Source organism: Camelus bactrianus, chromosome 34 (genome assembly GCF_048773025.1).
Source record: "Camelus bactrianus isolate YW-2024 breed Bactrian camel chromosome 34, ASM4877302v1, whole genome shotgun sequence".
Classification (NCBI taxonomy): Eukaryota; Metazoa; Chordata; class Mammalia; order Artiodactyla; family Camelidae; genus Camelus; species Camelus bactrianus.
The window spans coordinates 4040603-4060881 of NC_133572.1; the positions used below are offsets into that span (position 1 = coordinate 4040603).

At 53.8% G+C, this 20279-nt stretch overlaps 1 protein-coding gene across 2 annotated transcripts in view; it reads left to right on the plus strand.

Moving 5' to 3' along the window:
- Nucleotides 1-19976, plus strand: part of NTF3 (neurotrophin 3) — a 62466-nt gene extending 42490 nt beyond the window's left edge. The window contains exons 1-2 of one of the 2 annotated variants that reach the window (XM_010957749.3): nt 14894-17862; nt 19006-19976. In XM_010957749.3, coding sequence (XP_010956051.3) covers nt 17827-17862; nt 19006-19800 — 831 coding nt within the window. In that variant the 5' untranslated portion in view covers nt 14894-17826 and the 3' untranslated portion in view covers nt 19801-19976. Of the gene's footprint in view, nt 1-14893; nt 17863-19005 lie in introns of those variants that run through there. The other variant, XM_074357378.1, reaches the window with a different exon arrangement.
- Nucleotides 19977-20279: the final 303 nt, after the last annotated feature.

Sequence of the window (20279 nt, forward strand, 5' to 3'; positions counted from 1 at the left end):
TGTACCTCGGAACCTTTCACTGAGTACCTGCTGGGAGCCCGGCACCACTGTGGGCACTCGGGACATCGGGAGTAGAGAAAGGGCGCACAGTCCAGAGGGGAGACAAGGGACAGGACGGTTAAAAGAACGCGGTGAAAGGAGGGGTATTCAGGGAGGCAATGTCTGAGCAGGGTCCGAGGGACAAATAGGAATCAGCCAGGTAAAGGGGGGAGGCCATCGGGGATCCTCGCAGAGGTGCGTGTGCAGAACACAGCCCCTCCCTGCAGCCGGCACGCAGCCTGACAGGAGAGATGGTGAGAGGCACCAAAGACCGGGCGGGCAGGACCTGGTGCCAGGCCGAGGGGTTCTGGCTTCATCTTGAAGGCTTTAGAAATAACAGATTTCTCCAGCTGGAGAGTGACGCAGTGAGACTCTGCCTTAGAAAGATCCTTCCGTTACAGTGTGGAGAAATGAGACGGAGTAAGGGGTCTCAAATAACCGTCTAAGAGCGCGCGGGAGGAATCCAGGCAGGAGAGAGGGCAGGGGCGGCCGAGGACAGGGGCGTGGGCTGTGAGACCTCGGAGGAGGTGGACCCCACTGCAGTTAAAGATCAGTTTGCTGTGGGGGTAGGGTGCGGGGAAGAGTCGGGACTCCAGCGCGATCTTGCGTGAATCCTGGCACCCTTCCCCGAGAGCCAGTGCAGGGGCCGGAGGAGGGGCAGGGTCTGGAGGGAGAAGATGACTTCAGTTTGGAGTCCATTGCCGTTGAAATGCCTTTGCAACATTCAAGTGCGGATGCCCAGGAGGAAGCTGGAGCTACAGGTTTGGGGTTTAGGATGGAGGCCCCTGCTGGGAATGCGGGCATGGAAGTTACCCACATAAAGATGTGCCTGAGATCGCACGGTCGTGAGCACACAGGCGGAGATGGAGACAAAATCCAGGGAAACGACGCTGAGAGAGTGAAAAAGGAAACACAGGTAACGGCTGGACGAAAATCCCCGGAGAGTCGCGGGAGCTGAAGGAGGCGGGAAGGGAGGCTGAGGAGGGAGGGGCTGGATGCATCTGCCTGAGGGCTGTTCTAGGGGGCTGCTCCGGTGTGAGGTGCTGGGGGTGAGGATGGGAGGAAGGCATTCGCCCGCGGCCGGGGGTTGGGGATGTGGAGGTGACCAAGGCCGAGGCTTCTCTCTGAAGCTGGGCTGAGACTGGGCCGTCGTCCTCAGGGGAGAACTATTGTCTGTTCCTTGTTCAAAGTTGGCAACCTGTGAACACGAGGGGCACCCGGCTTTATTGCGCTTCACGGATACTGTATTTTTTACACATCGAAGGTTGGTGGCGACCCTGCGCGGAGCAAGCCTGTCAGCGCCACTCTTTCAACAGCATTGGCTCAGCCCACGTCTGTGGGTCACGTGTGGGTAATTCTGGCAACATTTTGAACTCCTTGTTACAATATTTGTGATGCTGAGCTGTGATCAGCAAGCTTTGCTAGTTCTGTTGCAAAAAGATTACAACTCGCTGAGGGCTCAGATGATGGTTGTTAGCACTTTTTAGCCGTAAGGTGTATTTTAATTAGAGCAGGCACGTTGTGTTTGCAGGCACAATGCAGTGCTTTTATCCGCACCGGGAAGGCACGAGATTCCTTGACTGGCTTTACTGTGATGGTCGCTTTATTGCAGTGATCTGGAACCAAACCCACGACATCTCTGAGGTCTGCTCGTGTCTACTCAGGAGAGGAAACCCTGGAGGGGGGCAGGCTGACGGTACGGCTGGGATGGTGGCCCTGATGGAAGGAGGCTTCTGAGGAAACGAGAGGGTGTGGGACCAGCGTGTCACGACAGATGCTATTAGAGAGGGAGTGTGACAAGGACAGCCTAGACTCTCAGGGGAAGTTATGGCTGGACTCGGGGTGAGCATGCATCCTGGGGAACGCAGGGCAGAGCAGCCCTGCAGCCACTACCCCGATCAGATGATTAATAGCACCCCCTTTTACCTTGAAAAGTTTACTGGTTTGGGTGATGAAGTGTCTGGTCCCTGCAGCTGTAAGCACTCAAGGAGATGGGGGGTGGGGTACAGAGTGAGGAGTTCCTACCTGGGGAACTCTCCTTTTTTTTTTTTCCCTGAAGTAGGAGACAAGATTCTCTGTGCTCTGAGATTTCAGGAGACAAGTGTGGTTTTGCGGGAGCTCTTGTGAGGGGTGGAAGGGAGACCTGACATAGGAGTAACAGCAGAAAATTGTTGATCTGCAGCGAGGCTGAGCTGAACCTGAGAATATAAGTTTACCCAGCACCAAATGGTGCCCGTGCCGCCTTCCCCAACTCCTCAGCAGCCTGAGTGTCAGCCAGGAGAGACGGATGCTTGAATTGACCTGAGGTTGGGGATGTGCAGGGCAAAGGGGACCCGCGGGGAAGAGCACTGATGAAGCGATGGGCCCTGGGAATAACTCACACCCACAGTCAGCTCTGCACGGGAAGATGTTTATTGCAGCCTTATTTATGAGACTGGAGAATTGGAAATAACAAATTTCCTACCAAGGGGGTGTAACCCAGTAAGTTACAAGGCATTCCTATGATGGAATATTATATAGTCATCAAAACTTTAACATGATTAAGAATTTCAACATGATTGAAGGATTTGTAGATTATGAGATTAAGTAAGAAAGTCCTATATGGAGATAGGTATAGCTTTGAAAATTATAACCTACATGCTAGCTGATCATTTAAGGTTTTTAACATCACTAATGAGTGACAATAGTGTAGCAAAACAAATCCTGTAAGCCACGTGTTTGACATCACTTCAAGTCTGATTAGAAACTAAGACCCTCGGAACTGAGAAATGAAGGTTTTGGATTCCAGTCACTATAACAGCACAGCGCACATCATAACAATTATAACCATGCTAAGTATTTAATAATAACTACCATTTATCAAGCACTCGTTTTTTTTAAAAGAAAGAAAAGAATGTTGAAGAATGACGATATTCAACGATCTCAGCTTTGCAATGCGTGGAAGAACTTTGCATGTGTTTCGAAAAAGCTAGACACAAATATTCCATGATGCTACTTACGGGAGCTGATAGATTTCTTTATGTATTTTTGTATTTTTAGAATGTCCTTCAGTATATTCTTATTGTTTTCATAACATGGAAAAAAATCTCTGTAGAGAAGTTTATTTAAGGGAAAAAATCCATTATACAGAAAACGGTCACATGCAATCCCAGGTTAACTTGGCCTCTGCATTTTCCTAGTCGCTGAGGTAGGAAGCATCACGCACCCAGCCTGATGTTTGAGAACATGGGTTCTGGTGTCAGACGGCTCTGGGTTTGAATCTCAGCTATAGTATGTCCACGGTGTGACCTCAGATGAGTAGCTTTCTCTGGGGCTCAGGTTTTTTATTTACTAAGTAGAGTCATGCGTGCCTTCAGTCTCATCTTTGCAATGCCAGAGTCCACGAAGGCCTGAAAACCCAGTCTTCTCTTAAGCTTACAGCAGATTCATTTGGCCACAAAATGTGACATAATCTTTATCTCACTTAAGCGGGTACTGATAATTTTGCAGCAGGTATATTAACTGGTGTCACCGTGCGGTGCTGCCCCAGACCCACTGGGAGTGTTAGGTAATGTATGGTAACATACAAGGTTTCAGAGAACAGACTGTCATCTCTGGGAGCAGCTCGGAGGGTTGTTACAGCATGAACTCCGACTGTGATTGCGGGGTTCTTAGCGCAGTTCCAGGCAGGAGGGAACGCTTGGTAAGGTTACTGATACGGGCTAATGTCATTACTGATAGGCCCGTTTTTGCCCCCTTCCCTGTAGAGACGGCCCACACTCTGCCTATGGAGTGTGTACCTACTTTTACTTTAATCTGAGCACCCAACTCCCACACCTCTCTCCTTGCCTTTCTCTTGCCTTGCACTCTATGCAGTATGTGTCTCTCTAAATAAATCTACCTTTACTCAAAAAAAAAAAAAATCATTATTGACGTTATAATTATTCTTGACCCTTCACCATGTACCAAGTGCGTGATTTCTACCAGATCTCTCTGCCCTCCTGCTCCTTTTCTTACTGGGACCTTTGAGAAGTAGACTGGAGTGTCATTTATTACGAGCACTTAGGTTGACCTTGTGTAGGACACAGGAACTTGCAGAAGAAAATCCTCCTGCCTCTTCTTCTCCCCAAATTTCTAGTTTCCTGAAGAATAAGCCCTAGGAAATAATGCTCGTTAACAGGGCACCCGAATGGCTGAAGAACTAACCAAAGAAGAAGTCTTATTCCCTTGCTGAAGCATTTAGCCTCCAAGCATGCGTGTTGATTGTGGAACTGTAATACAGTTGCAGCAGAGTTGCTCTGCACGTAAAGATATACTTTGCTTTAAGCTAGATATATGTATATATTAAAGAGTGGCTGTTTACTGCTTTCCATAGGAATTCACAGTAAGATTTTTTGATGCCAGCCCTCCTAGTAGCTTTCAAATATAATTCAATTCACAGACATCTGGTTTGCACTCAGCCTTTTCAGAGTTGTAAGTAGGGTACAAACCGAGGTCATTCCTTCTCGTTCTTGGATGAGTCTGTGCTTCATAAATTCTGTGAGCGTGGCACCAGCCAACCGCGTTATTAACATCACCAAGGGGAATTAAGACATATCACGTTATAGGATCAGAAGTTCCACACTCTGAGTCAGTGCCAGTACATTTCCAGACCCTTCAGTCTGACCACAGTCTGCAGCCATCCCCTCCTCTCCACCACGTGACTCACCCACATCGGGGTGGAGGTCTCTCCCGGTCCCACACGTCTCTGTGGCCACGTCAGCCTCCCTGCAGTGGACTCTTTTGCCTTCACAGCCCCATCATAGAATCACAGAGCCTCAGGTCTGGAAAGAACTTTTGTGCAATCCTCTCTATTTAATCCAATTAACCTGATCATTTAGAGCGGATGCCTGGAAACTCACTAGAGCATTCTTTCTAATAAACCGACATAGATCTCCCCGAAATGGATGGCTCAAACGCTTAGCAGGTTGGTCCAGTGGCAGAAGAACTGGTCTGTCGGCCAGAGATTACCGCCTGTTATAAGGTCTCCAGCCTTCTTCCACTTCAGCTCATCAGGTCCTTGGTGGCCTTCCTCCTGCGTGCCCAGCCCAGTGTCCAGACACATCCCTGCAAATTCTCGGGGTCCAGCTTACTCTCCACGTTACTCTGCTCATTAGCACCAGATTGCAGGGTTCCTTGCCAAGCCCACCCAGTGTAATTGGAGCTTCTGAAGTCAGATTCTCCACTTAACGTCCGTTCAGTTGTCTCACTATCCTCCCTGCACCATCCCAGCCCAGCATCTAACAGGTTCTCCTTCATCATTGTTGCCGCTTTCTTGATACAGGTATTAAGAAAGACTGTTTTTAATACACACTTTTGCTTAACCCGGTGTTTGATCTCCAGAATACCATCAATCATCAGACTAAATAGAGCCAGGAATAGAGGAAGGGAGGACTAGGGGAGGCTTCGAAAGAAGCTGGTGCAGAACTTGGGCCACCAGCAGATCCCACGCATCTCCCTGCACAGGATGATGCTCTTGCTGCTAGAGGTGGCCCAGCTTTGGAAATGATCCACTTTGGGACAGACTGGTGCATCAGAGAGGAGTGAGCCTAGGGGAAAGTGCAGTCTGCATCTTGTAGCTGAGGGACCCTGCCAGCGTTCACAGAGAGATGAAGGACCTCTGCTTCCTGGGCGATCACAGGCACGTGGTCTGTCCTCTGGATTCTTCAGGACTTTGATAATAGAGAGGGTTACCTTGCATGAAGAGTGTAGGCTCAGGAGTCAGGAAGCAGGGTCCTGGCTCTGGCTTTACCTCTAGCTGTGTCAGCTTTGAGCCCACCGCTCACCTGCTCTGTGCCCTAAATTTCTCACCTTTAATTAAGTAGCAATACCCTCTCTTTATAATTTTCCTAACTTCATCTCCACCAAAAAAGCTAAAGACAGCGGGATGTAAGCTTGAAATTGCAACCCTTGGCATATAGGAGATGCTCTGTGTAGCATCCTCCCTTCCTTCAAGAGAGCAGGTGGTTCTGCCCTGTCGCTGGATGTTTCTCTGCCCGAGACCTGCGTCTGTTTGGGAAAGCCGGGACCACCTCGTCGGACAGTTTCCCCTCGTGCTCCTGACGGCGTTTGTTAGATTAAGGGGTTGCCCTGCTGCCTGTCCCCAGACAGCCTCTGCTTGCTCTCCAGAGCGCCCCTGGGGCCTGGAGCCTTTAAGCACAACTATGCTTTGGAGGATGAGGAGCTCCACACAGTTCTTAGGCTCCCGGACCTATTCGATGTCACCTTCAGCCCTTCCAACTCAACCCGGTCAGAGCAGCAAAAACCTGCCTTCTGTCTTGTGGGAAGTCCAGTAAGACGCATGTGAAACTGTGCATTGCATTTTTCAAGAGTCCAACTCCATCACCAAAAGATGCCTCAGAGCAGGGCGGGGGGTAGGGGTCGGGGAGGAGGGATGGAATGTCTGCTAACCTTGCCATCCCCGACCCAAAGCCCTGGAAGTTCTGTTAGAAAAATCCGCAGCCGTTGTTGACTGCAGTGGGCAGCCACGAGAGGGGAGGGGAGCCAGGTGGGAAAGGGAGACAACAGGGCCATGTGCCTGCTGCAGGGGCATGCTGGAAGCAAAAGGCGCGGCCGGCTGGCTCAGAGCGCGGCTCCCGCAGCTGGCGGTGGCAGTGGCGGTGGCAGTGGCAGCCTGGGGCAAAGGCAGAGGCAGGCGCACCCCCGGGCACTCGGAGGCTGACCTGCAGGAATCCTACCTGGAAAATGATCAGAGCCCCCAGGTTCAGCGGGCTCCAGCCTGACCGAAACCCTGGCTGTTTCTTGCACAGAGGACCCAAGAGGGGCTTGGTGGGCTGCTGTTGGGAGGGGCTTGTGCGGACCACAGAGGAGGTGACCAGGAAAGGGGGCGCGAGTGCTTCAGGCAGAGAGTGACCGACATATGGAACGTGTTATCCGGAAGGGTTACGGGCTGCAGGCGCTCCGAGACTTTTTCAGGGGTGGGATGGGGGAGGGGGAGACCTTAGAAACTCAAGGAGGTTTCTAAACAAAAGGAATTTGAGAAGGGTTGGAGAAATAATGAGAAATGCAAACTTGACCCAGCGTTTCTCTTTCTATCTCCCAGGCTTCTCCCCAGCCCGTCCTTACGTATTTCCAATTCACGGGGACCCAGGAAGGCCACTGGGGCCCTGTGCTCGCTCCTCACGTGAGCAGGTCAGCGCGGGTGTGGGGGGTCAGCAGGACCCCTGAGCCAGCTCCCACCCCCGTGTACACGGGGACCAGAGACAGAGCAGGGAGCCCAGAGCCTTGTCCCAGCCCGCGAGGGGCGGCGGGCTCAGGCACTGCGGAGACCTTAGGATGATTTACTCTGATTCCCTGGCTTCACAGAAGAACAAAGTGATGCCTGGGAGGGAGAAGGCGGCTCATCCAAGGTCCCAGGGGGACTGAACGGGAAAGCTGCGGGGAGCAACGCAGCCCTGCCGTCCTCTTGGCCCTTGGGATTCCTCCCCTCCCAGCACCCCTCCCTGGACACACCGCACACACAGGTACACATAGGCGCACGCAGACGCACTCAGACACACACAGACATGCATACAGGCATAGACACACAGATACACATACATGCACACACAGACACACTCATACACAGATATTCATACACCACACACTCAGACACAGACACACTCACACACACGCACGCACACGCTCTGCCGGCCCGGTTCCCGGCAGCACGCATACCGGTTGGAACCCCTCCTCTTCCCCTCTGCTCTGCCGCCCGGGAGCTGTAGGCCTGGCCCGGCCACTGGGGACCACGCACTGTGGCCTGTAGGGTCGTGGCCTGTAGGGTCCTGGCCTGTTCCGCGGGCCTCCGCGCCGCTGCCAGGAAGCGCTCTCGGACACCGAGCGCGCACACCTTCGTGCTGTTGTTCGTGTCCCCGGCCGGGAGGGAGGAAATGTCAGCTGGGGTGGGGGCGTCTCCCGGGTGGGGGCGGGGGAGGGGAGCAGTTTCTAACACAGATTTCCGTGCAGACACTCTGGGCTGCAGGCACGGTGGCTTTGGGAGACATTCTCTCCTCTCTCCCGTTTTTCCCTAAACAAGGCAAAAAGCCACCCGTGCAGTGGCCTTAGGCTCTGCTGAAGGCCCTGTTCGGAAAAGCCTGGTCTCCCTCTGCGTCTCTGCCCAGGTGAGCAGCACAGGTGGGCCTTGGGGGGCGGGCTTCTGGCCCTGTCTCTCCCACTCCCTTACTGTCGCCTCTGGGGTCGGTCCTTTCCTGCCATGGCCTTCCCACCGTGTGAGAATCTTGGCAGAGCCGATGCCCGTGCCTGGCCCCGTAGCTTCAAAAGAACACAGAGGAGCAGGGAGGACCAGAAAATGAGACCAGTGCTGAGGGTCTTTGTCTGGTGAAGAATGCCTCGGGGTTGACAGCGGGCGGGCAGTGCACAGGCGCAATAGGTGGGAAGCACCTGTGGAAGACTCGCGGGCTCAGGAGTCCCCACCTCGGACCCGCGGGCCTCTGGGCTAGGCGCTGAGGAGTCTGTGCGCTGCCTGGGTTTTTTTCAATTGAAGTACAGTTTACAATGTTGTGTCCATTTCTGGTGAACAGAATAATAGTTCAGTCACCCATACACACACGTACATTCCTTTTCAGGTTCTTTTCCATCACAGGTGACGACAAGGTACTGAATACAGTTCCCTGCGCTCTACAGAAGACATCTGTTGTTTATCTATTTTATATATAGCAGTTAGTATCTGCAGATTTTTTTTTTTTTTTTTTTTGCAAAATGTTTCCTGTGTGTGCACGCGTGTGGTTTTTAGGGGGACGTTTCTTTAGCTTTTATCACATTCTAAAAAGGGTCAAAATGGCTGTAGAACCATGGCTTAATTAGTACGCCGGCATTCTCCTACATGACTCCTAACCAGGAGGGATCAGGCCTCCCCAGATGGCATTTGGAAAAGCGTGAGTGCCGTGACTGGGGGACGCGATTCTCATTCAGCAGGCGGCGGCCAAGGCTTCATGGAGAGACAGAGCTGAAGCGCGGAGGACCACCCTAAGCACCAGCACCTGCCCTGCGGAGAAGCCCCTCAGGAACGGAGACCCCGGGGCGAGCGGAGGTTCTCCCGCGGCCACAGCGCTCAGTAGTGGCAGAGCGCGGGAGATGTGCCAGGAACCCATGTGATTTTGTTTCTCCTTGTCAGTACACTAAAACCTATGAAAACCAAATAGTCCGAAATCTGTCTCACCTTCAAAAATCCAGCCAATTTTTTGTTGTTTTTTTTTTTTAACAAAAATCCCTGGGTTCTTGGTCTTCTTCACCATCAAATAAGGAAGGAGAAAAAAGGAATGTGGAACATTTAGGGAAATGGAAGCCCAGATTCTAAGTGAGCTCCTTATTCCGGGTTGCACGGATCAGCGGCTCAGCCGCTGTGGGTTGGCAGCGCCCAGCCTTGGACTGTGAAATGTCCTCTCTGTACTTCAGAGGGCCTGTCTTGGAGCTCTCTTTCTCTGAAGAGGAAAGAAGCGTTTGTGTGCCAGCGTGGGGCTTGCCGCCTCACTCCCTGCAGGCAGGGGGCAGGTGCCTTAGACTCCCTGGAGAGAGTTGGGGGGACCCGCAGCACTGGCTGAACGCAGAGCCCGGGGGCCACGTGGGGATTTGCACCCTGCCTCCGCCTCTCCACTGACATGTGATCTGGACAAAACGATTGAATCTCTCTGAGCCTCAGTTTCCTCAGCTGGCAAGTGGGGGGATAAGCCTCGTCTCCGTGAGGACAAATTGAGTTAATCCATGCAGAGCGTCTCTCAAAGCCTCCGCATCTGGTGTGGCTCAGTAAATACTGGCTGTTACTATAAGTGATTATTGTAACTGTGTCGGTGATTAAAGACAGCTTTGGGGCCCGAGTGTTGGTGCCAGAACTGCTTTCGGAGGACCAGCTCTGGGCTGGTTCCTAGTCTGGCCCAGCTGCCCGGGACAAGAGTCAGCAGACTGTTTGGGACGGGCGTCGTAACGTTTATGAAGTGCCTCCCACACACTCGGGTTTGGGCGGAAGACGGATTTCCTTCCTGTGCGTGTGCCTCTCGGCTTCGCTGTGCAAGTGGGCGCAAAGAGGCGCGGGAAATCTCCGCGGAGATGCCTCCCCTGCCTCGGTTTCCGGTCCGGCAGGGGGTTCAGGGGAAGGATGGTGGCCCCAGGCGGGCAGTGGAGGGGGACTCCCAGCAGCGTGGAAGGAGGCCTGGGCCCTCTGGGTCCTCAGGCAGTGCGGTTTCCTGGAGGGAGCATCCAGCCCAGAGGCAGCCACGGACCAGCTGCCAATCCCTCATCCTCGTGGCAGGAGGACAGCTGTGGGCCGGGGGAGGCGAGATGGGGAGATGCAGGCTATATTTGACACACGCCTGGTGGCCAAGCCTGGAGGAGGAAGCCGGCCGTCTGACCACAGTCACCGCAGCCAAGTCCTCGTGGGGCCAAACCTTGATGTCTTGGGTTGACCTTGGCCTCACCGCCGCTGCCACTGCTGCTGCCGCGCGGGTGGCTGGAGTCACATGTTTGGGTGTTGCCAAGCCAGCTGTGGTCTTGGTTTGGACAAGGCACCCAGAGCATGCGTGGAAGTCCTGCCTTGAGACTCCCCTTAGCTTCCAGGTCTCAGGATGAAGCCAATTTCCTCACTCTGCCATTTGGAGACCCGTTTTTGGCTGAGTAGACAAAGTAGATAATTGTTCATCATCATCATTATTTATTATTGTTTATTAAAGATCGTTATCCAGCGCCCCTCCCTTGTGATACTGTTAACTTCCAGCTGGGTAGCACTTGGCAGGCAACACATACACTTGACACAGAAACCCAACCCAGGAGGAAGGTGGAGCTCAGTGGTGGAGCACGTGCGTAGCATGCATGAGGTCCTGGGTTCAATCCCTAGGACTTCCATTTAAGAAAAAAAAAAAAACAAATAAATAAACATAATTACCTCCCCCCCAAAAAAAACCCAACCCAAACATGAGGCATAAATCTAGACCCAGCAGCTTCCCCCACTGGGGACCGTTACTCTCTGCTGCTGAGAGTTTAATGGCAGCCATACCCACAACTGTCCGTGTAACTGAAGGGACCTTCCCTTGTGTGTTTCCACACTTGGCAAATGGAGTGGACACAGATGCAGAAAACCAAAATCAAAATATCTCAATATTAAATGATACAGTAATTTGGAACTAGCCCCACTGTAACCCATCCTCATCTTGGGAGGCTGCTGTGTGCATGTGTGTGTGCGTGTGCGCGTGGGTGTGCCTGTGTTTGCGCGTGTGTGTGTGTGCGTGTGTGTTAGCGTGTGTGCGTGCATGTGTGTGCATGCACCAGCTCTTGCATGCACATCTTTAAGCGTCGTGGTGGATGAGTATTCGGGCCCAGAACAAAGACGACTGAATTTACTAGATAAGCACCAGGATGGCCAGTCGCTGGATTGACTCAGATTTTCTCTGCAGATTTTTCCTTGTCCGCCCTCCGGCCGTGAAAGGAGAGTTTGTGGTGCGTAAAGGATAGAGTCAATCTGGGTTTCCTGGGGCTTGTGCCCGCATACCACGCTCCTTTTAGATCTCTTTGCCAAGAGGGGGCCAAGCCAGAGGGTTCGCTGGCCTGGGGAAGACCTGCACTGCCCTCGCCTGGCGCCGCCGGTGCGCGTTGCATTGCTTTGACACGCGCCGTGCCTCCCGTCTCCCACTGCCCTGGGGCCAGAGGAGGGTACGCTTTGAACGATGTAAAATTCCTCCTCCACCAACTGTGCGAAACCAACTCCCGGCTTCCAGCTCTCAGCTCAGGGCGGTTCAGTTTGCTTTGGGGGTCTTGGCTCCTCGTCCACTCAGGGGTCTCCAGTCTTCCTTTGCTGGTCTCCGAGGGGGACCTCTTTCAGCAGTTCCTTTGTGAGGGAGGTGAGTCACCCTTCTGAGGTCTCTGTTTTGTTTTGCTTCATCCTTGAATCCACCTCCTCTGTTACCGGTGGGTCTTGTTTCCACAGGGAAGCCAGCATCCCCTGATAACTGAGGACCTTGTCCGATTTCAGATTGTGGGCAAAGTGTGGGCCATGACAGTCGGTTTCAAAACCCCCGAGTTCAGTAAATTTTAACAAGAGGAACTATGCAGAGTGGCGGGTTTTTTTAAGAACGGTAGGAACCCATCTCCCCATCTCTGCCATCGCCCATATTGACTTTGTGTGATGCAGACCCGCCCAGGGGTCTCAAAGGAGGTCTCACCAAGTGTACAGCACAGAGAGGGGGTCACTTCTGGTGCTGGGGAGTTTAGCCATGCTGGTCAGCATCTTTGGTGACAGCCCTTGGCTTGTTCTCTGATCGCAGCTCGATTTCTCGCCCTCTCTAAAGCTCAATTTATGTCTCTTTGTGCTTCCTAAGACGGGGGTGTAAGTGTGGCTGCCATGTGGAGGTGCGCAAAGAGCAAAGTGCGCCGTGGACACCCGCACGACCCCGTCCTTACGAGTGCGTTTCGTTTCCCACCTGCTCCCTCCAGCCGCCCCGATTCACTCCTTCCCTCCGTCCTTTCACAGGCCTTTCCCTCCCTTGTTGGTTTTGGATGCATCTCGCCCCCTGTGAGTTAACCTACACGTTTCCAGTGAAATCTCGTTGTACGGTTTCCAGGTTGCCCACCCCCACGGGGGCTGGGGAGCCACTGGTCTGTCCTCACCAGTGTTTGTAGCGCCCTCCCCTCAAAGCGTCATCTGTGTATTTTAATTAATCTGCCAAATTTTTCCTCCCTCCTGCTTCCGGCTCATTAATAAGGAGATTAACCAAAACCAGACCAATCCCCAGTGGAGCCTCCAACGGGAGCGCTCTCTCCCAGCTCCCAGCCCTGCCAGGGGTCAGAACATCTTCAAGTGGCCCCACTGGCTAATTCGAAGGCCTTGGGACCCGTGTTCAGAACAAAGCCAATTTGAATTAATTTTGCAATTAGGTTAGAAGAACAAGCTTTGCCAGCCCTGTTATATGGCCTTAGTTTAATGTTTCCACCACATTCCTTTCCTTTTTGTCATTCTAGTTTGCGATTGCTTCCCCACCTCTCTCCCTCCCCCCGCGCCCGGAACAAGATATGAGGGTTATCTGGCAGGATGTGGTCTTCTGAGCCTTGGGCGTTCGTCAGAGACCGTGTCAGAGCTGCAGAAATTCTCCAAAGAATTAGGTCCTCCTGGTTACAGCTGGACAGTGTCCTCGTTAACCCCAGCCAGAAAGCGCGTTTGCCTCCCGAGGATGTGGCTGAACGAGAAATAATGAAGTCTCTTGAATTTGCATATTAAAAACTTGGCAAATTGGAAAGGTTTTCACATTTGATCTCGTGCCTCCTCCCGCAAGGAAAACTAGAACAGAGGCTTCGTGCCTTCTGTGTAAATCACCCCGATTTCCAGCCCCAGGGCCCAACCCAGGGTCTGAGGTGCCACCTTCAGCGCTGTGTCTGCTCCAGCCCCTGGAACAGACACCCGCAGAGGCCTGACCTTGGAGAGCATGGAGCCCCGAGGGGACAGGGACGGGAGGAAACCTAACTTTGTTTACCTTCTGGGGAAGGAGCACTTTCGTAGGGAATCTGGGGAGGAGGGAGCAGGAGTGGTGACTCTGGAAACTGCTGAGAGCTGCCTGGAGGCTTGGGTTGAGCTCTCTGGCTCCAGGCTTGGAACCCGAGCTTCCTCTAGCACGTGTGAGTGCAGAGACAAGATGGACAGACAGCACGGGGTAATCATTAGAGCGTCAGCTCCAGAGCCGCATCTGGGCTCTGCTGCTTGTTAGCTGATTATTAAACCTCCCCGTGCCTCGGTGTCCCTATCTGAAATGAGGAACGGCAGTGCCTGTCTCAGTGGGGTTGTTACCGAGATGAAAGATGCAAAGTGTGTCGGTTCTGGGCCCAGAGCATCTCTGTTCTTGGTGCTCCCACAGGCCAGGCTAAGAATGTGCTCCGGACATGTGCCACCAGCAAGGTGCCCGGGGACGTGGTCGGGATGCAGGTCTCGGAGAGGAGCGCGGCAGTCGCAGCCTGCATCTCTCGCATGTGGCCAGCCACAGCCAGCGTGCCGTGGGCTCAGGTCCTGAACCCCTCTGCTCACCAGCCTCTTCCCCATTTCCACTGCTTCTTAACTACCTCAGACCCTCCGTGTGTGTTGTGAACAGAGCCAGAAAGGAGGAATCAGCAGTGGCTCTCGTTTGAGTACTTTGAGGGATGGTGAAACCTTGCAGGAATGTGGCTCCGGGGACTGAGAAAGCCCCATATGTGGGAAAGCATCTCTAAGGGAGGGGAACAGCATCTGTAAGTTGGTCAGGAGCTTGGAAAACTCTCGAGCGAGGGAAACGGGCACTGGGGAGCGTGTGGGAAGGGGTCTCGCTGAGGTCTTTAACAGCTCTTTTTCCAATTAGAGCCGAGAAAAGCCTGGGGACCGTGGCCTGCTTCAGAGCCAGCGCTGTATTTTCTTTGGGAGAAGAAGGCAAAGGGGATTGGCTTCCAACCCAGGCTTGGCAGAAGCCCAGACAGAGGCCCAGGCCAGGAAGCAGTGCCTCGGCAGGTTCTGCTCGTAGTAGGTGCTCACTCAGTAAATAGCCCAGCGGACTCCACCCCGGGGCGGTCCTGTGCCAGGCGTCAGGGATGCGTGGAAGAGAAAGACGTGTCCGTGTCATCAAAGAGGAAACACGCAGACAGTGACAACACAGTAGGATCATGGCTTACATGGGGTCTCTGTGAACAGCAGTCACCCTGGAGAAGGAGCAGAGAAGTCTCTCTAAATGGAAAAAGTCACTGCTATGCCTTGCCTGGCTTTGCCTTTCTTTTCCACTCCCCCCTTCAACAATGGAGCCAGTCCTCTGCTACCTGGGGTGGGTGGGTGTGTGGGGGGGGGGGAGCCAGTGGGCCGCGTCTCTGATGCCACAGAGAGCGCAGGTTCACGTTCATCCAACACGTCCAGTGCACCACTCACTGTGTGCCGGACACGATGCTCAGGGCTTTCGCAGAGGTTCTGTTATTCACCCCCTTGACAGTGACCTTGATCACGCACAAGCCACGAGATCCTTGTTGCACTTGAGAACCCAGTGTCTCCGTCAGTCTCTGCATCCTTGAGCCGTCTGACCTTGCACAACTCTTTATCACCGCTCCAGCTCTCAGTTTCCTTATTTGGGAAAATGAGGTGGTTCCCTGCAGCCCCCTCCAGCTTCAACATCTGTGCTTCGGCGAGTTTTATTAGCAACATTCTTGGCCTTGCTCTCGACGAGAAAGCTGAGAGCAGATTATCAAAGTGGAGTCCACAGGAAGCCAGCTGGGTTTGAATGCAGCCTTGCAAATATTTAGAAACACTTACCAGCCTACAGATGATTTATTCCCACAACGTAGTCCAAAGCATCATGACAAGTTTTGGGATTTGATGGTAAGAAACAGATTAGACCCAGAAAAGGGTAGGACTGAGGCTAAGGGGCATCTGGGGATTTTTATAGTTTCCTTTTTTTTTTTTTTTTTCGGTCCCACCCATCCCCCACCAGTGTTGACCTGATGTCTCTGTGCTGAATTTGGGTGCTTGGGACTTGAAGGGCGTGCAGAGTTTGCTTTGGGGCTCCCAGGGGCGGAGCGCTGGGAACAGTTCTCTGTCGAGAATTGAAAAACGGTAATAAGTCCGCTAGAAGTCAGTCTGCTTCTGCACGGTCGCTGAGCTGTGGCAATTCTTAGCAATGTCAGCGACAGAGTCTGCCTCCCCGCTGGTCCCGACCTCTCCCGCCGTCCTGCTCATTTCACCCACTCCTTGGCCACCGCTGCCCGGGGAAGGAGAGAAGGCGGTCTCAGGGCCCCTGCTCACTGTCCACGACCCCGGGCCCTCCCCGCCGGGGTGCAGCTGAAGTCGTAGCTCCTGTCCACCGCCCGGAACACGGCCCCCTGCCTCCCACGGCTCTGTGACCTTTGCCCCGCCCCTGATTAACAGTGAGCTTCCACTCTTTACCTGCAAACTGTTTCACCAACATAGGCCATCTTGGTGATGGGGACTATGCACTCAGGGTTTAATGCTCTGTGGCTGCCCCCTTGAAATTCTGCAGGATTTTATCTTTGACTGTGGGTTTTATAAGAGAAGCCCCAGGGCACAAAGGAGCAGGCACCGGGCGCTCAGAGCATCACCTCAGACGTGGCGCCGCCTCCTGCCTCCACCCGGCCTCTGAGCAGTTTTTGCACTAGCCCCTGCACATGAGGTAGCTGGTTCTGCCTTCAGCCACCCTTGGTCCATCTCTGAGTCACACGCCCACTCCGTACTCACGGTGGTGTGACCCGAGGGGAGAGCCGGGCACAAGTAGGAAGGAGGGGCTCCCGACCTGGGAGGAGGGAGCTGGACATGAAGTGCCACGAGGGCTGTGACACCTGCCACCAGAGCTGTCGGGAAAGCCCTCCGTGGGGATGCAGAGGAGGTGGGACGTCATAGAGAAGTTAGCTTCTGAACCAGGCGCTGAAGGGTGGGCGGAGTTTCAGCAGGAGAGGCGATGTAAGTGGTGCCAGGTGACCGTCACCTGGGTTGTAACACTTACGTGGCTGGTGACCAGGGGACGGGGCTGGAGCGTTGGGCATGGGAGCCCGATGCTAAAATGACACAAAGGGAGGCTGGGCCCATCTCCACCCTCGTGTGTCTCTCCTCCTCTTTGAACTTCAGTTTGGGTTTTCCTCATCTAGAAAATGAAGGGGTTAAAATAAACGCCCTCCTCCGTCTAACACCCTTTGGTTCCGCCCGTGAAGCACCGCAACCCACCAGCGTTTGTCCCAGCTCATCCTGGTCATGACCTTCCCGTCTGCACCTGGACTCTGCCTGGGCCCTCCCCCCGCTGACCATACCTGATCTGTCTCCCCGCGAGCACGTAGCCTGGGCGTTCTTGGTTCACAGTGGCTGGGCTTTGGGGGGATTTAGTAAATTGTTTTTTTGATAGGCTTTCCATCCCGAATCATTTTATTGCAGCTGTATTCTGTGTTGGGAGGGAGAGCGGCTGTGATTCTAGTGTAATTCTCGCGTGCTCCATGTTTGGTGTCGTTCAAGCATCATTTTGTTGGGCCCGCAAGACTGAAGGGAAATGTCACTCTGATGCAGGGTTGCGGGGGAGATTAGCTGTCCTGTGGGAACCGTTTTCCCAGGATAATACTATTCCTGGGGCCATCTCTAGGGATGGGCGGTAAAGCTAGAATCCTTCTCTCAGCTTTGACCTTGAGGGAGTCAGAGAGTGGTTCCCATGGAAGGAAGGCTGTCCCCTTATCAGAAAGACAGGCCTGGAGCCAGGAGGAGGAAGTTGGAGGAAGGGGACAGCCACGTTGTTGGCCTTTGGGGACAAGAGAGCAGTCTTCAGACACGACGGGGAAAGAGGCCGCGTCTGTGAGCCCCGGGCACGAGTCAGCGCGGGCGGGCTCCGGCCTGGGGCTGGGCAAGCAGGGCTGATTTTCTGTTTCTGTGCCACCGTTGTGTATTTCCCTTCTGCGTCCCCCTGGGTGCGGGAGTCTTTCTCGAAATACCAGAGGGGAGCCAAGGGAATGACTTTATTTTCCGTGCTTAGAGCTTTAGAGAGGAAACGAGAAAGCCCCGGGGGCAGTGAGGTGGTAGCAATGGTGATCACAGAATGAACCTCCAGGCCAGGGCTGTGAAGCACGGGGCGCAGGAGGGGCCCCTCGGGCAGCTGCCCCGCCCCGCCCGAACAGCCTCCTTCCAGCGCCAGCCCTCGGAAAACCTGGGCTTTGCTCTGATGAGGGAGAGAGCAGCCGTGAAGGTATGTGGAGATCAGCCCTCCAATTCCGCAAGGACTCAGCGGAAAGCCCGAGTCGAGGTTCTCCTATGGTAACGGAGCGAGAGTGCCGATGCTCCAGATGCTGCTGAAACAAGGAGACAGCAGGGTGAGAGCCAGCACCACTAACAGGAACATTTTGTAATGAGAACTTAAAATTTTAAAAAATCAAAAAATGAACCAGGAATCTTGCTCTTCAGGGCAAGTCCAGCCCATTAATTTGATCTATGTCCCCCCACCTTCTGCAAGCAGGGCATTGGGGGAGGAGGGCTGCCGTCTTATGAAGAAGAGGGTCCTGGGGATCAGTTGGGTGCCTTGGCAAGTATGTCCATCGGAGAGCTTGGGAGAGCACCCTGACACTCAGGTCCTCTCACGGAGTGGGTCGTGGCCCACGTGGCCATTTCCAAGGGCAGGCTGGCCCGGCCAAGGACGAGCCGTCTCTGACGCTGCAGTGTAGAGGCAAGTGACCCGGCCCCCAGCCCCCAGGTATCCGTGCCTTTGAGAGACCCCAGGGGCTGCGGTAAGGGAGGCAGGAGAGCTCTGATTCCTGCGACAGTCGCAAGGCTGCTGCTGATATTAACCAACGTACATAATGCATTTATAATTCTCAGGCTCCATTTCTTGGTAGTCTGCCAAGATGGAGTGGCCTGTGGTCTTTTCAGGCTCAAGTGACGTTGAAAGAAGCGTCAGGACATCGTCCACACACAGCAGGCTGCACAGAGTAGCCATCAGATGCAAAGGCAGCCGGTGCTGTCTGTCCAGGGAAGAGGGCGGGGCTGAGTGCCTGGCGGGGCTGAGTGCCTGGCGGGCCTCTGCACCTGCCTCTCTGGGACCTGGGTCCTCAGGAAAGACCTAACTCTTCTGTTCTGTAGTTCTTCCAGTAATGTTCTCGGTTTCTTTGTGACAAAGATTATTTCACCCTCTGTCTGTTACTTACACAACACACACACACACACACACACACACACCCGCTTCCCCTCTCACACAGCCAGGGTGCTGGAGGAAAGGCAGTTAAGCCGAAGGTACTTGGAAGTCTAGGAGGGAAAGGAGGGCTCGTATGAGGCAGTAGTTCCCAGAGGAGGGGAAAGAAACAGACAGCCTTGGTCTCTGGACATTACAGAGCAGCGCTGACGTTCACCTGGGATGGTGATACCCTGCTTTCTCTGGGATTTCAGCCTCTCAGGTAGCTGGTCCAGGATGGCATGGACTCAGCAACCCCCGCCTGCTCTCAACTCTTGCGTTTCCTTTTCAGATCTTACAGGTGAACAAGGTGATGTCCATCTTGTTTTATGTGATATTTCTCGCTTATCTCCGTGGCATCCAAGGGAACAGCATGGATCAAAGGAGTTTGCCAGAAGACTCGCTCAATTCCCTGATCATCAAGCTGATCCAGGCCGATATTTTGAAAAACAAGCTCTCCAAGCAGATGGTGGACGTGAAGGAAAGCTACCAGAGCACGCTGCCCAAAGCAGAGGGCCCCCGAGCGCCGGGGCAGGGAGAGCCCGCCAAGTCGGAGTTCCAGCCGGTGGCGGCCGTGGGCCCCGACCTGCTGCGACATCAGAGACGCTACAGCTCCCCTCGGGTCCTGCTGAGCGACAGCACGCCCCTGCAGCCCCCGCCCCTGTACCTCATGGAGGATTACGTGGGCAGCCCTGTGGTGGCCAACCGAACGGCGCGGCGGAAGAGGTACGCGGAGCACAAGAGTCACCGGGGGGAGTACTCCGTGTGTGACAGCGAGAGCCTCTGGGTGACCGACAAGTCGTCAGCCATCGACATCCGGGGACACCAGGTCACGGTGCTGGGGGAGATCAAAACGGGCAACTCCCCCGTCAAACAGTATTTTTACGAGACCAGATGTAAGGAGGCCAGGCCCGTCAAGAACGGTTGCAGGGGAATTGACGATAAACACTGGAACTCTCAGTGCAAAACGTCCCAGACCTACGTCCGGGCCCTGACGTCAGAAAACAACAAACTGGTCGGCTGGCGATGGATACGGATTGACACGTCCTGTGTGTGTGCCTTGTCGAGAAAAATCGGAAGAACATGAATTGGCATCTCTCCTCATATATAAATTATTACCTTAAATTATATGATATGCATGTGGCATATAAATGTTTCTATTGTTTTTATATATTATAAGTTGACCCTTATTTATTAAACTTCAGCCACCCCACCGTATATAAGCTTTTTTCTCAATAAAATCAGTGTGCTTGCCCTCCCTCAGGCCTCTCCCATCTGTTAAACCTGATTCTGTAAACCCGGCTCCCAGGAGCCGCCCTGTAAAATCTGTGTACACCAGTATTGTCAAGGCCGTGACTGTCGTTTTTAGTAAACTTGTTGAAATCGGCTGATGTTGGAGTGGTGTGTAGACGCAGGGATGGCCCCCCTTCCGGGATGCTTCCCGGTTGATCAGTGAATTCAAAGAACTGCCACCCGCCCCCGTCACAGGGGTGCCCGGCAGCCGGGAGCCGCAGCCTCAGTTCTGGCCGGCAAGCTCGCTGCCCAGAGCCGCCTCGCCTTCATCCG